At 40.4% G+C, this 15,091-nt stretch overlaps 1 gene segment (V, D, J or C); it reads right to left on the reverse strand.

Annotated features, from left to right (window-relative positions):
- Nucleotides 1-969: 969 nt before the first annotated feature.
- LOC132675544 (immunoglobulin heavy variable 3-43-like) overlaps nt 970-15,091 on the reverse strand; it is a 91,472-nt gene continuing 77,350 nt past the window's right edge. Inside the window, 2 exon segments of the V gene segment in view lie at nt 970-1,094; nt 2,133-2,284. Of these exon segments, the coding sequence occupies nt 970-1,094; nt 2,133-2,284 (277 nt within the window).

Here is a 15,091-nt window from a genome sequence, read left to right on the forward strand (position 1 = left end):
CTGAAAGAGCTTGTGTGAACGTCTCTTAATTCTGGAAGCATATACCTCAGTTCCAGACCCAGACGCTAACTCAGGTCCTCTGCACATAATCTCGGGCTCAGTTTGGGCTCTTGGAAGCTTAGATATATACGTAGAGGCCACAAGCATGCAGTGTTTAAGTTTTATTTCAGCGTTCTGGTCAGTGAGCCATGAGAGATGTGTGTCAGAGCCGTGATGTGCCTGTGGACCCCTGTGTCTCCTGCAGACCCCCGAAACGTGGATGTCAGCTCTGCAGCCTCATTACTGTATTTTCACACATGTGCCAGTTGGATTGTCTATAGTTGTTCAGCAGTCAGGAGGCTAATTATGGATTGTCGTCAGCAACAATCAGTCCCTTAACTTTCTCGGGGTTGATAATTTGACATTTGTGGCGACACCACAAGGAATGCAGCTATTATGGCTTAAATGGGACCAAAAACCGCTCTGAGATATAACAGGGATTCATGACTTTGCCTCACTGGCCGCATTCTTCTTGGAGGGGTCCACTGCCTGTGCTCCCACCAGTGCCTCGTCCAGTGCACCATGGAGGATCCCAGCTTATGTGGCAATGGCAGTTCCTGTTAGTGTCGCACGACCCTCTGTGACTGCATTTCTCCAGGATACAGTCATAGTTCAGCTGAGTCACACTTCCAGTGCAGTAGGTGTCCTGACAGAGCTTTCCAGAAGCATAGGGGGTACCAGTTCTCACATGACCAATCTCGGTTGTTCCTGTGCTACTATGTGAATTCAGCCGCAAACACCAGAACCCTGAGATCTCAGACGGATGGAATCCAACATGCTCTTGCAGCTGAGGGAGATGTGTGACGATCCTACACTGCAGCCTTCCACAAGGCACGTCTGTGTGGGAACAGGGTTCAGTGTTGAATTCCCCGGGGTCTTCTGCAGTGTCCATGTCGGCTGCTTTTTTGATTTATGGTCTAGCAGACATCTTCACCTTTCCAGAATTTTTGCAAAGATTTCTTGACAGTGCATAATGCAGTGAGTGCAGTTCCCATGATAGCAGCAGCCCTCTTCAGTGCACGGGGTTCCATCTTGCATATGGAAGTCATCAGGGCCTGACAAGGACACCCCACGGCAGGATTCTGGAAGATCACATATATTTTGGATTGGCCTGCCAAGTGTCCCAGCATCGAAATCGGTGCAGTTTGTATAGCATCTGCCTGTATTACATTTGTCCCCAGAGGTTAAAATACTATCACTCATACAGCATAGATTGCTATAGCACTGCTTTAAGGAGCTGCAGTCACAATGCTTGCCTGGGTCAACTAAGTAGTTTCCGAAATGATTGTGGGTCAGGCTTTTATTTCAATGCACCATTCAGTTGTTGAAGAGGCACTTGCCTAATATGCCACTAATTTTGTGCTGTATATGAATGAAGGAACACTTCCTGAAAGCTTCAGGTATACAAGAGAATTGGGTCCTAATGCAGTTGGACCTTTTCTGGCAAGCATATTCATCCGTGTCAACCCACAAACCAATATTTTTTGCAATCTGATGTGTTGCTATGACAGACATGAGTAAATAATGTCTGCCTAAATAACCCATCACGATGGGGCTTTGTGGATGGCATATACTTCATACAACTGGACTGAAATTAACTTCATGGGATCCATTTCGAATCACAACTAAGGATGAATGTGGTTTAAGAATTCAAAAACCCTTGGACTCATAGTATTGAAAAAAAAGGGCTCTGATGCAACACATATTTGCCCATGTTAGCTGGATCTCTCTCATTATAAATTATCATGAAACCAATATAGTAACTTACATGAATCCCATGAAACAATGAGTCAATTAAGCTAACTAGCCTTATTAGGAATTGGGCACCTTTTGACCTGTGGTTGAACACACTATATATTGTTTTGGAACTGAGAGCAGAATTCCGTGATGGGATGACTATAACTTACTAGAGATCCTGAGGACTGTACTGGCATTTCCTTGAGGAACAGGGGTCCCTATCCTCCTTATATCCCAGGTTATAAGTAGGTCCCGTTGCATTGGTGTCTGCCACTCTCTGAGAAACAATGTGTTCAAATGTTGGGAATCGCTGATGTGTCTGATTTCATAGGCAAGGTCATCCAACTTCATGATACCTTCAAGGCCCCGATAGCACGTGTCCATGGAGACCATGGAAAGAGGAATCTCCTCCAGGTAGCCAAGGTAGCAACAGTCTGGAGGCATGGAGGGGTAGTCCATCTGCAAGTCTCCCTGATCATCCTGAGTGATCATCAGCAGATGTATGGACCTAAAGGGTTTCGTTGGCCACATGTGGATAACGGGTCTCTTGTCCCAAAACACAGGCTACAGGACAGCCAACCAGTCATCTGAATGCCCTTGCCATTGTGCAGCTCCTTCTTTGTAATTACCACCTCAAGGAGATGTAGCGCCATGAGGGACGACCTTGAGAACCCTGGACAGGAGCCAGCACTGCCCAGAATGCAAACTGCAAGAGGGATGCCCTCAAGGTGACCTGGCCCTCTGCCACCCTCATGCCCCTGCTCAGGGACATCTGCCAGTGAGAGTGTATAAGTGGAGGATCCTCAGCAAAGTGAGGTCTAGGCCATCTGACAGAACAGAGGGCTGTACCAGGTGGCCAGTCCCCTGCACCTGGGATCCACTTGTGGGTTTAGGTAACAGTCCCAGGGTGTGGCATTGTGTGACCCTGCACAACAGTTCAGCTGGGGTGGATGTGGGAGAAGCAGGTGAGCCAGTTCAAGCCGTGCTTACATGGACATAGTAAGGACTTGGACCCAGAGACATGGCTCTATTCAGCACATTCCATCTTTCCTCCAGCTAGTGAATATGGGATATGAAAATTTAACACCCTGAACTTCTCTACCAATTCCATGTCCTGTGGTACTGCTGGGTCACTTTCTATGGACGACTGCTTTTCCTCATTATGGAGACCAATGCTTCCTACTTCCTTGGGATGTGGAGGTGGACATTGTCAATTTTACCTTTATAGGTGACTAAAAAAATAGCTTCGTCGTTTTTCATGTCTCATTCTGGTTAGACATTAGTTTTCAAGCCATTTGATCCTTTGGTTTTTGGTTTGAAGCTTCCTCTGAGTTTACTGAGGAAACATTTCCCAGTATTCTGTCATGATTGGTGAAGTACAAGGTTGTATTTTAGTATTTTTTTTATGGCAGCTGGGGAGAACAGAAAGTACTGCTGACCATGTGTGAGCCCCAGGGGTTTTCCGCTCTAATCCCTTATTGGGGTTCTTTCCTGGCCTCTGGCAGTCTCCTCCCATGCATGTGTGGTTCCCTCCTCAGCTGGAGATGCCAGGGAGTGGAGGTAACTTTGGCAGCTTGCACCGTGGAGTCTGCACATGATCAAAAGACGTTATCAACCATGGAACTCCCTTGTTTGATTAAATATGCTCTCCTCCTTTAAAACCCCCTGCGTCAGGGAGAAACCTCAGAGTTGGCTTTTGGACAGGAGTCTGCATTCTTACCAGTGGCTGGCTTTGTGCATAAAGCTCAAATTCCTTTCCTACCAAAACTCAAACTTTGAATGTTGACCTTTCCAGCAACAGGTAGCTGAATTCGGGATTTGATAACAATAAAACAGAGTGGAGTGGCAGTTGCCAGGCGCTGGCAGAGAGGCGCAATGAGGGTTAGATATCAAGGTGTGTGATATTCTGTTATGCAAGATGACTAAGTTCTAGAGGTCTTCTCCACAACATTGCATGTGTACTTAACAATATTGTACTGTACGGTTAAAATTTAGTGAAGAGGGTGGATCTCAGTTTCAGTGAGATCTTACCACAATACACGAGTTTTGCTTCTCACACAAAGTATGCATGGACACACACTCTTTACTGATAAGTGAAAATAATTTAAAAAAATGTACATACTTTGGATCCTAACCCTGGGGATATGCCATTTACAAGTATCTTCTTCCATTCCATAGGTTGTCTTTTAGTTTTGTTTATTGTTTCCTTCACTGTGCAGAATTTGCTATTTTGAGGTACTCCCAAGAGTTCATATATGTATGTATTTAATTTTCTTGTAATATTTTTAATTTAAATTTAAGTGTGTTAACCTACAGTGTAGTATTGATTTCAGGTGTAGAATTTAGTGATTCATCACGTACATATAACACCCAGTTCTCATTTCAACAAGTGCCCTCCTTAATGCCTATCTCCCTTTTAGCCCAACTTCCCCACTTCCCCTCAGTTTGTTCTCTGTATTTAAGTCTCTTCCTGTTTCTTCCCTCTCTGTTTTTCTCTTATTTTATTTTTCCTTCCCCTATGTTGTGTTTCTTATATCCCACATATGAATGAAATCATATGATATTTGACTTTTTCTTACTGACTTATTTCACTTAGGTTAATACGTTGTTGTTCCACACACATTTTCATTCTTTTTGATGGCTGAGTAATATTCCATTGTATATATTTACCACCTCTTCTTTATGTGTTCATCTCCTGATGGATATTTGGGATCTCCCACAATTTGCTTGTTGTTGATAGGGCTGCTATAAACATTGGGGTCCATGTGCCCCTTCGAATCAGCATTTTGGTATCCTTTGGATAAATACCTAGTAAAACAATTGCTCGATCACAGGATAGTTCTATTTTTAATTTTTTTCAGGAATCTCCACACTATTTTCCAGAATGGCTGCACCAGCTTTCATTCCCACCATGTTAATTTTAGCCATCCTGACAGGTGTGAGGTGTTATCTCATTGTGGTTTTGATTTATGTTCCCTGACGAGGAGTGACAATGAGCCTCATTACACGTGTCTTTTCGCCATCTGGAAGTCTTCTTTGAAAAATGTCTATTCATGTCTTCTGACCATTTCTTCACCAGATTATTTGTTTTTTTTTCAGTGTCGAGTTTGAGAAGTTCTTTATAGATTTTGGATACTAAGCCTTTATCTGATAATGCCATTTGCAAATATCTTCTCCTATTTTGTCAGTTGCCTTTTAGTTTTGTTGATTGTGTCTTTGCTGTACAGAAGCTGTTTATCTTGAGGTCCCAATAGTTCATTTTTGCTTTTGTTTCCCTTGCATCTGGGACATGTCCAGTAAGAAGTTGTTCTGACCGTGGTCAAAGAGTTTGGTGCCTGTGTTTTCCTCTAGGATTTTGATGGTTTCCTGTCTCACATTTAGGTCTTTCATCCATTTTGAATTTGTTTTTGTGTATATTGTAAGAAAGTGGTCCGGTTCCATTAGAGTTTCCTGTTGCTGTCCAGTTTTCCCAACACCCTTTGTTGAAGGGACTGTCATTTTTCCATTTGATACTGTTTCCTGTTTTGACGAAGATTAGTTGACCATATTGTTATGTGTCCATTTATGGGTTTTCTACTCTGTTCCATTAATCTATGTGTCTCTTTTTGTGCCAGGACCGTACTGTCTTGATGACTACAGCATTGTAATATAGCTTGAAACCCAGAATTGTGATGCCTCCATTGTTTTCTTTTTTAGGATCGCTTTGGGTGTTCAAGGTCTTTTGTGGTTCCATGATAATTTTAGAAATATTTGTTTTAGCTCTGTGAGGAATGCTTGTATTATTTGACAGGGATATTTGCATTGAATTATTTGCATTGAATGTCTAGATTGCTTTGGGTAGTATCAACATTTTAACAATGTTTTTTGTTTTAATCCATGTGCATGGAATAGTTTTCCATTTCTTTGTGTCTTCTTCAATTTGTACCATAAATGTCCCAGGTTTTTCAGAGTAAAGCTCTTGTAACTCTTTAGTGAGGGTTATTTCTAGGTATCTTATTTTTTTTTGTGTAATTGTAAATGGGATAAATTCCTTGATTTCTCTTTCTCCTGCTTCATTATTGTTGTATCGAAATGCACAAATTTCTGTATGTTGATTTCGTATGCTGCAGCTTTACTGGTTTATTGTATCAGTTCTAGTGGGGTTTTTTTGGTGGAGTTTTTTAGGTTTTCTGTATGTAGTATAAAATTCAGCTCCAAAACTGAATAATCCTATTAAAAAATGAGCAGAAGGCATGAATAGACTTTCCAAAATGCAACATACAGATGGCCAATAAACACATGAAATGATGCTCAACATCACTCATCATCAGGGAAATATAAATCAAAACTACAACGAAATATCATCTCACTCCTGTCAGAATGACTAAACTCAACTACATAAGGAACATCAGGTGTTTGTGAGGATACAGAGAAAGAGGAACACTTTTGCACTGCTTGTGGGAATGGAAACTGGTGCAGCTTGTCTGGAAAACAGCATGGGCATTCCTCAAAATGCTAAAAATATAACTACCTTATGATTGATCAATTGAACTACTAGGTATTTACCCAAAGGATACAAAAGTACTAATTTAAAGGGGATTGCAACTCTATATTTATAGCAGCCCTATCAAAAACAGCCCAGCTATGGAAACAGCCCAAGTAAGCATTGACTCATAAATGGATAAAGTATATGTGGTATATCTACACACACACACACACACACACACACACACACACACACTCATACTCATACACTGGAATGTTTCTCAGCCCTGAAAGGAACGACATTTGCTATTTGTAATGATATGAATGGAGTTAGAGAGTATTATGCTAACTGAAACAAGTGAGAGAAAGACAAATATATGCTTTCATTCATATGTAGAATTTAAGAAACTTCAAATGGGAAATGGGACAAAGAAGAGAGAAGAGCTACACCAAGAAATAAACTTTTTTCAATGTTTTTAAATTTATGTTGAGATAGAATGGGGCGAGGAGCAGAGGAAGTGGGAAGGAGAATCCCAAGCAGTCTCTTTGCTGTCAGTGCAGAAACCAAAATGGGGCTTGATCTCAGAATCCATGATATCAAGACATGAACCCAAATCAAGAGTCTTAGGCTTAAGCCATGGAACATATAAACCCAACAAAACAGATTCTTACCTATACAAAACAAACTTATGGTTACCAGAGGGAACGTGGGAGGAGGTTTGGGGAAGTAGGTGATGGGGTTGCAGGGCCGCACTCATAATGAGCACTGGGTGTTGTATGGAAATGTTGAATCGCTATATTTTACACCTGAAAGTAATACTACATTGAATGTTTACTATGTGGAATATGAATAAAATCTCAAATGATGTATTTACAGTGTCTGCAAATGGCCTTGTTGGCATTCAGCCCATGAAGAAACATTTATTCCAGAAAAAATACTGACAGACGGCAAAGCTAGAATTTTGAGCTAAGGTATGTGCCTTTCCTTCCCCACCCCAGCTCAGCAAATGGAAACTCCAGTGCAAGGAGCTGGGACTATAGGCATGTGCCACTGAGCCTGGCTGCAACCTCCCCTCCAGACTGTTGCAACCAATACCAGGGTTCCTGGTGACCAGCTCCTGTTCAGAGGACTCTTTCCCAGAGGGACAGGATGTCAGTGGCCCTAAGCTGTTTGCTGTTGAGGCCAAGCCCCAGCAGGTGCCACTGAGATGTGGGACTCACTCATTGTTTGCAGCCCCACTCCCAGGATGGAAACTCTGCCCTGGGCACAGTCCACTCGGGATGCTGGGAGCCTGGTCGCCCCAGACCTGACTTGTACAGCAGGGGTCTCATGCCACTAGGACAAGCAAGCCTCAAAGAAGTGCAGCTGCCACTCACCCCTAAACTGATCCCTCATTTTGTCCCCACCTGCAGCTGCAGAGTTTTGCCCAGGGCAGGGGGGAGCTGGAGCAATCCACTAAACCAAGGTGCAAATCTGTTTCAGTATAACTGACTTCATTTACAGATGAGGGTGAGGAAGGTCTGGGCCTCATGTTGTGGGAGAGTCAGGTGCAGGAGACAGATGGTTTCAGTGGAGTATTCCTAACCTACTCCTCCTCACCTGCAGGAGAGAGCCAGAGCCAGGGACAGTGGAGGGAACAGCTCCTGTCAGAACACATGTCAGATTATGGCCTCAACAACTCTCCATTCAGAGGAGTCCGAGGTTGTAGGGTTTAGTCTGTGGAGAGTTGAAACATGAGAGCATTGTTGAGCGCAGGACAGCATTCAACATGAGGCAGAGGAACTTATCATGTGAATGTTGGGCAGAAAGAGATAAAGAAACCCAGCCAAACACTGTCATCTGGGCTGGCTGTGTGAATGTCCCAGGCCACACCACCTCTGTAGTCTTTGAGACGACTTCCCTTCCCTCATATCATGTCTTTGAGGTTCTCCTAGTTTCAATTCTGCATCAATAGCCTCACATTTCTGTGGCAAAGCATCCCATTGATGGAAGTTTCATACTTGGTTTATTCCTTTTTATTTAGAAAGACTTTTGCCTTATTCCTAGCTTCTAACACTAAGATGCTATAAATATTTACACACCATTTATTTTGTGAGCATGGGATTTCACTCTGGAGCAGACACTCGGGAGTGGTATTTCCAGGTTACATGTTAAGTCATCCATGTATAATTTCATAAGCAACAGCCAACAGTTTTCCAGAGCTGGTGTTCGTGTTTCATTCCTACCTGCAGTGTTTGAGGCCCCACGTGTGCTGGATGCTCACCTGGATGGTGTTGCCAGTGTTCCCTTCATACCTGAGCCCTCAGGATGAGTGCATAGGGCATCTATTGCATTCTTGATTTGAATTTCCTTGACAGTCGATGGTGTGAAGAGTCTTTTCCTGTCCTTACCTAATGTGTCTATAACCTCTAGGATGGGATGTTTACTACGCAAGGCTGTGCTTGTTTTATAGAGTGTTGTTTCCTTTCTTCCTATTGACTGTTGAGGGTTCTTAGCATATTCAGGATGCAAGTCCCTTGGTGGTTATGCAATTTGTGAATATTGTCTTTTCCTCCGTAACTTGTCTTACTACTATTGATTGCCACGTGTTCAGAAAAAAATTATTTGATTTTCACAAAGCCCATTTATACTATTTCTTTTTATGGGCCTTTGGTTCTTAGGTATAATTTTGGTTTTCATAATGATTGATTGCTTGTGACTGATAATTTTTTTTTTTAATTTTTATTCTTGAGACAGAGAGAGAGAGAGTGCAAGTGGGCGAGAGGCAGAGAGAGGGAGACACAATCAGAAGCAGGCTCTAGGCTCCAAGCTGTAAGCATAGAAACTGACACGGGGCTCAAACCCATGAACCGTGAGATCGTGAACTGAGCTGAAGTCAGATGCTTAACTGACTGAGCCACGCAGGCACCCCAGTAATTTCTTGATTTACAATATAACTAAAATCTTTTTTTTTTTTTTCTGGTGTCTCTCAATGCTGACTTGTTCGCTAACTGGTCTCTGGTCTCTGTTGTTTGTTTTTCAGTTTATAGTGTGTAGTAACTCATTTTCATGGCATGGTTTTTTCATAATATATGGAAATTCTGTTCTCATGCTGAAATTGAACTCAAGTTTCACAAGATATGCTGTGTGTGTCTTTTTGGACAGATTGTTTATCAGATTTGATAGATGTGCTCCGGGGCCAAAAAACACGTTAACCTTTCCAAGTTTTGGGGTTTCTATATGTGTCAGGAGCCATTGAGCTCTGTGCCCACAACCAAGTTCATGACTCAAGATGTTTCCTTCACAATTCTATGCGAAACGCTGACAATTCATTCTGTGCATTGTCACTGTCAGACACTTCATGAATAGAACACATGAAACTGTTTTATCATTTCCTGCATTTATTTTTTGTTTTGCATGTTTGGGAGTATAAGATTTCTTCTTCCTTCCAAGGGGAGCTCATACAGCATTTGTGGAATTATTCCAGGCTTCTCATGTCCTAATGCTTTTGCAACGTGCTGTACAGTGTTTCACTAAGTGCATATTTAGGTTTATTTGTACTCTGCCACTTTGGGTGATAGGAGCCCATGAGACAGGCTGCACCATATGGGTTTTTATTTGTCCCCATGTAAGTGATCGGTCATATTGAACATTTATAGAACACATAGCCCCTCACTTTCATGCACCAGAAACAGGGGACATGCTTCTTTTCAAAGAGAAGGGAAAGGAATAAAAGGGAGTGGAGCCAGCAAGGTCGTGGGAGGAAACCCAGAGCCTGGCAGGAATGGTCATCTCTCCACACTTTTCAGTCCTGCAGATGAGGGTCCCTGCTGTGGTCCAACCTGGGTTCTTGTGCAGGTGTCTGGACAAGTTGCCCATGGGGTGTCGGCACAGTGGAGTTGGGAAGGGCAGCTGTGGTTTGAATTCCAGCCCACCTGGAACCACTGTAAAAGTCATGAGTATGTTAATTAATGTCCACTAGCAGTTAGGGATAAAATGAGTAAATGCAAGAAGTTAGACTCACTACCTTAGATTCCATGTTCACGACAATTTGTGACAATGTTTCTCCCTTCCTTTTTTTCCACTTTTCTAACTTTTTAAGTTTGTGTTTAAATTTTTATTAGATTACATACTGTGTGATATTAATTTCAGTAGTAGAATTCACTGATTCATCACCCACATTCATATCCAGTACGCATCAGAACACTTGGCCTACTTAATCCCCATCATCCATTAACGCATCCCCTACACCCCTGTCCTCCAGCAACCCTCAATTCGTTCTCTATCCTTGGAGTCTTTTATATTTTTTCTTGCTCTTTTTTTCCCTTTCCCCTATGTTCATCTGCTGTGTTTCTTAAATTCCCCATATAAGGAAATAATATCATGCTTGTCTTTCTTGGACTGCCTTATGTCACTTAGCATGATATCCTCTAACTGCATCAACATCTTTGCAAATGGCAAGATTTCATTCTTTTTTATGACTGAATAATATTCTAGTCTATACATATATATGCATATTCATCACTCGGTGGGCTTTTGGTCTCTCTCCTCACTTTGGCTCTCATTGTTAATGCTGCTATAAACATTGGGGTGCATGTGCCTCCTCAAATCAGAATTTTTGTATCCTTTGGGTGAATACCTAGTAGAGCAATTACTGGAGTACAAGGTAGTTTCAGTTTTAAGTATTTAAAGTGTTTTCTGGAATGGCCACACCCCTTTGCATTCCCACCAAGAGTATAAAAGGGTTCCATTTTCTCCTCATCCTCATCAATATCTGTTGTTTCCTGAGTTGTTAATTTTAGCCATTCTGAGAGTTGTGAGGTCCTATCTCATTAAGTTTTGATTTGTGTTTCCCTGTTGTTGAGTGATGATGAGTATTTTTCATTAGCCATCTGGATGCTTTGTTTGGAAAAATGTCTAGTCATGTCTTCTGCCCATTTCTTCACTGGATTGTTTGTATTTTGGATGCTGAGTTTGATATGTTCTCTATAGATTTTGGATAGAAAGGCTTTATGAGATATATCATTTGCAAATACATTTTTCAATTCTGTAGGTTTCCTTTTAGAGTAGTTGATTGTTTCTTTAGTTGTGCAGAAGCTTTTCATTTTGATGAGGCCCTGGCTGTTAATGTTTGCTATTGTTTCCTTTGCCTTCTGAGACACGTCTAGTAAGAAGTTGCGATGTCCAATGTCAAAGAAGTTGCTGCCTGAGTTCTCCTCTAGGATTTTGATGGTCTCCTGTCTCACATTTAGGTCTTTCACCCATTTTGAATTTATTTTTGTGTATGGTGTAAGAAAGTGGCTCAGTTTCATTCTTCTGCATGTTCTGGTCCAGTTTTCCCAACACCCTTCATTGAGAAGACTGTCTTTTTTTTTTTTTCCCATTACATAGTCTTTCCTACTTCATTCAAGATGAGGTGACCATACATGTGTGAGTCCATATCTGGGCTTACTAGTCTGTTCTATTGATCTGTGTGTCTCTTTTGTGCTTGTAGCATACTGTCTTGATGACTACTGCTTTGTAATATACCATGAAGTCTGCAATCATAAAGTCTCCTGTTTCTTTGTGTAGCATAGACATGTCAACAATACTTGCTCCTTCAATCCTGAACATTGACTGTGTTTCCATTTCTTTGTGTCATCCTCAGTTCTTTCATCGTGTTTGTATTTTTCAGAGTATAGATCTTTTAACCCTTTAGTTATCCTATTATTTTTGGTGCAATTGTAAAGGGGATGGAATTTTTTTGGATTTGTCTTTCTGTTTCTACATTATTACTATATACAAATGCAATAGATTTTTGCATGTTGATTTTGTATCTTGTTACTTTGCTGAATTTGTGTATCAGTGCTTGCAATATTTTGGTGGATTCTTGGGTTTTCTATATAGAGTGTCATGTCATTGTGAAGAGTGAACGTTTGACTTCTTTCTTGCCAATTTGAATGCCTTTATTTCTTTTTGTTGTCTGTTTGTGAGGATAAGACTTCCAGCTATGTTAAGTAGAATGATGGGAGTGGGCATCCCTCTTGTGTTCCTGACAGTAGAGGAAAAGGTTTTTTCCCTACTGTGGATAGTACCTGTGGGGTTTTCATATATGGTCTTTATGATGTTAAGGTGTGTTTCCTCTATGCCTTGTTGAGGGTTTTTATTAAGAAAGGTTGCTGTACTTTGTCAAATGCTCTTTTTCACATCTATTGAGAGGATCATATAGTTTTTATCCTTTATCTTATCGATGTGTTGTATGACATTGAGTCACTTGTGAATATTGAACCACCCTTACAACCAAGGAATGAATCCCACCTGATCGTGGTAAATGATAATTTTAACGTATTTTTGGATTCAAGCTGCAATTATTTTCTTGATAATTGTTGCATCCATGCTCATTAGGGCTAGTGGCTTTTAAGTCTCCTTTTTAGTTGGGTTTTATTTGATTTGGAACCATGGTCATACTGTTCTTATAGAATGAGTTTGGAAGTTTTCTTTCCATTTCTATTATTTGGAACAGTTTGAGAAGACTAGAATATTCTATGCTACTTAAATAGATTATTTACACTCTTCTTTAAATATCAGGTAGAATTCACCTGTGAAGCCATCAGGCCCTGGTCTTTTGTGTTTCAGTAGAGTTTTGATTACGGATCAATTGCTTTGTTCATTATCAGTCAGTTCAGGTTTTCTGTTTCTTCCTATTTCAGTTACTGTAGTTTACATTACTGTAGGAATTTATCCAGTTCTTCCAGATTGACCAATTTGTTGGCATATAAATTTCCAAAATATTTTCTTCTAATTGTATTTCTGTGCTATTAGTTGTGATCTCTCGTCTTAAATTTGTGGTTATATTTACTTAGTCCTTTCTCTTTTGTTTTTGGCAAACCTGGCCTTGGGTTTATCATTTTTATTTATGATTCCAAAAACCAACTTATATTTTCATTGATCTGTCTAATGTTTTGTTTGTTTCTTTATCATTTGTGTGCTCTAATGTTTTTTATTTACCTTCTGCTGGCTTTGGGGTTCATTTGCTGTTCATTTTCTAGCTTCTTTAGTTGTGAAGTGGTTGTGTGTTTGAGATTTTTCTTCTTTCTTGAGTTTGGCCTGTATTGCTATATATTTCCCTCTTCCAACCACTTTTGCTGCATCCAGATGGGGCACTGGCATGTTTTCATTTTAATTTGCATCTATGTATTTTTTATTGCTTCTCTAATTTCCTGAAAACCTCATTCATTCTTTACCACAATGTTCTTTAACCTTAGGTATTAGTGGTGTTGCCAAAGTTCTTGTGGTTGACTTCACGTTTCATAGTGTTTGGTATGAAAATGTGCATGTATGATCTCAGTCTTTTTGAACTTGTAGTGAGCTGATTTATGACATAGTATGTGATCTGTTGTGGAGAATGTTGCATGTGCAGTCAAAAAGAATGAGTATTCTGTTGCTATACGGTGGAATGTTCTGAATATATCTGTTAAGTCCATTTGGTCCAGTGTGCCTTTCTAAGCCATTGTTTCCTTATTAATTTTGGCTTAGGTGATGTGTCCATTGCTGTAAGTGGAGTGTTGAAGTTCTCTATTATTATTCTTTTATTATTATCAATAAGTTTTTTGATGTTTCTTATTAATTGATTTATGTATATATCAGTGCTTACCCTTTTGGTGTATAAATATTTAAAGCTTTATATCTTCTTGTTGGATAGACCCCTTCATGATGATGTACTGACTTCCTCATCTCTTGTAACAGACTTTGGTTTAAAATCTAGTTAGTGTGATATGAGTCTGGTACTACACCTTTCTTTTGATGTCCATTAGCCTGATAAATTGTTCTCCCTCCCCTCACTTTCCATCTACAGTTGCTTTAGGTTGAAAATGAGTCTATCGTAGGTAGTGTACAGAAGGTCTTGCATTTTTTTAATCCATTCTGATATCCTTTGTCTTTTGATTGGACCATTTTTCCCTTTTACATTCACAGTGATTATTGATAGATATAAACTTTTGCCATTGTGTTATCTCTAAAGTCCCTGTTTCTGGAGATTTTCTCTGCTTATTTCTAGTCTTTGTTTCTTTTAGTCTTCCTTTTCCACTCAAAGAGTCCCCTTTGATAATTCTTGCAGGGCGCTTGTTTAGAGGCCGTGAACTCCTTTGGTTTTTGCCTTTCTGGGAAATTCTATCTCTTCTTGTATCCGAATGACCCTTTCTGGACAAAGTATTCTTGCTGCATAATTTTCAACTGTGCATGTTGTGGATATCATGTTACTCCCTTCTTGCCTGAAGGTTTCTGTGGATACATCTGCCATAATCTTTTCTTTTGTCTTCCCTGTTTATTTAGCGACCTCTTTTGTCTTGGTGCTTATAGCGTTTTCCTTCTTCTGTGTATTTTACCAATTTCTCTCTGATATGTCTCAGTGTTGGCCTGCTTTTTTAGAATAATGGCATTCTCTGTGCCTCCTAGATGTGTATGTCTGTTTCCTTCCCCATTTTGGGGAATTTCCCATGGTAATTCACTCAGATAACTCTTCTTCCCTTGTTTTCTCCCTCTCCTTCTTCTGGGACTCCTTTGAAAAGAATTTTATTACACATTATGGAGTTGCTGAGATCCCTAAGTATATGTTTGTGAGGCAATACTTTAATTTTCCTCTTCCTTTCTGCTTTATTTCCCCCACAATGTTATCTTCTATGTCACTTGCTCATTCATCTGCTTTACGCCTTGAGGTCATTATATACCATCAGTTTCACATCTTGGTTACAGCATTTAAAATTTCAGCATGCTAGGTTTTAGGTCATTTCTATCTGCAGTAAGGGTTTCCTTCATGTCTCCTATGCTTTCCTCAAGCACAGCAAGTATCCGTATGATAGTTGTTAAAAATTCTATTTCCTTGTGAGAGTTTTT

The sequence above is a fragment of the Panthera onca genome, chromosome B3 (genome assembly GCF_046562875.1).
Source record: "Panthera onca isolate mPanOnc1 chromosome B3, mPanOnc1 haplotype 2, whole genome shotgun sequence".
Lineage (NCBI taxonomy): Eukaryota > Metazoa > Chordata > Mammalia > Carnivora > Felidae > Panthera > Panthera onca.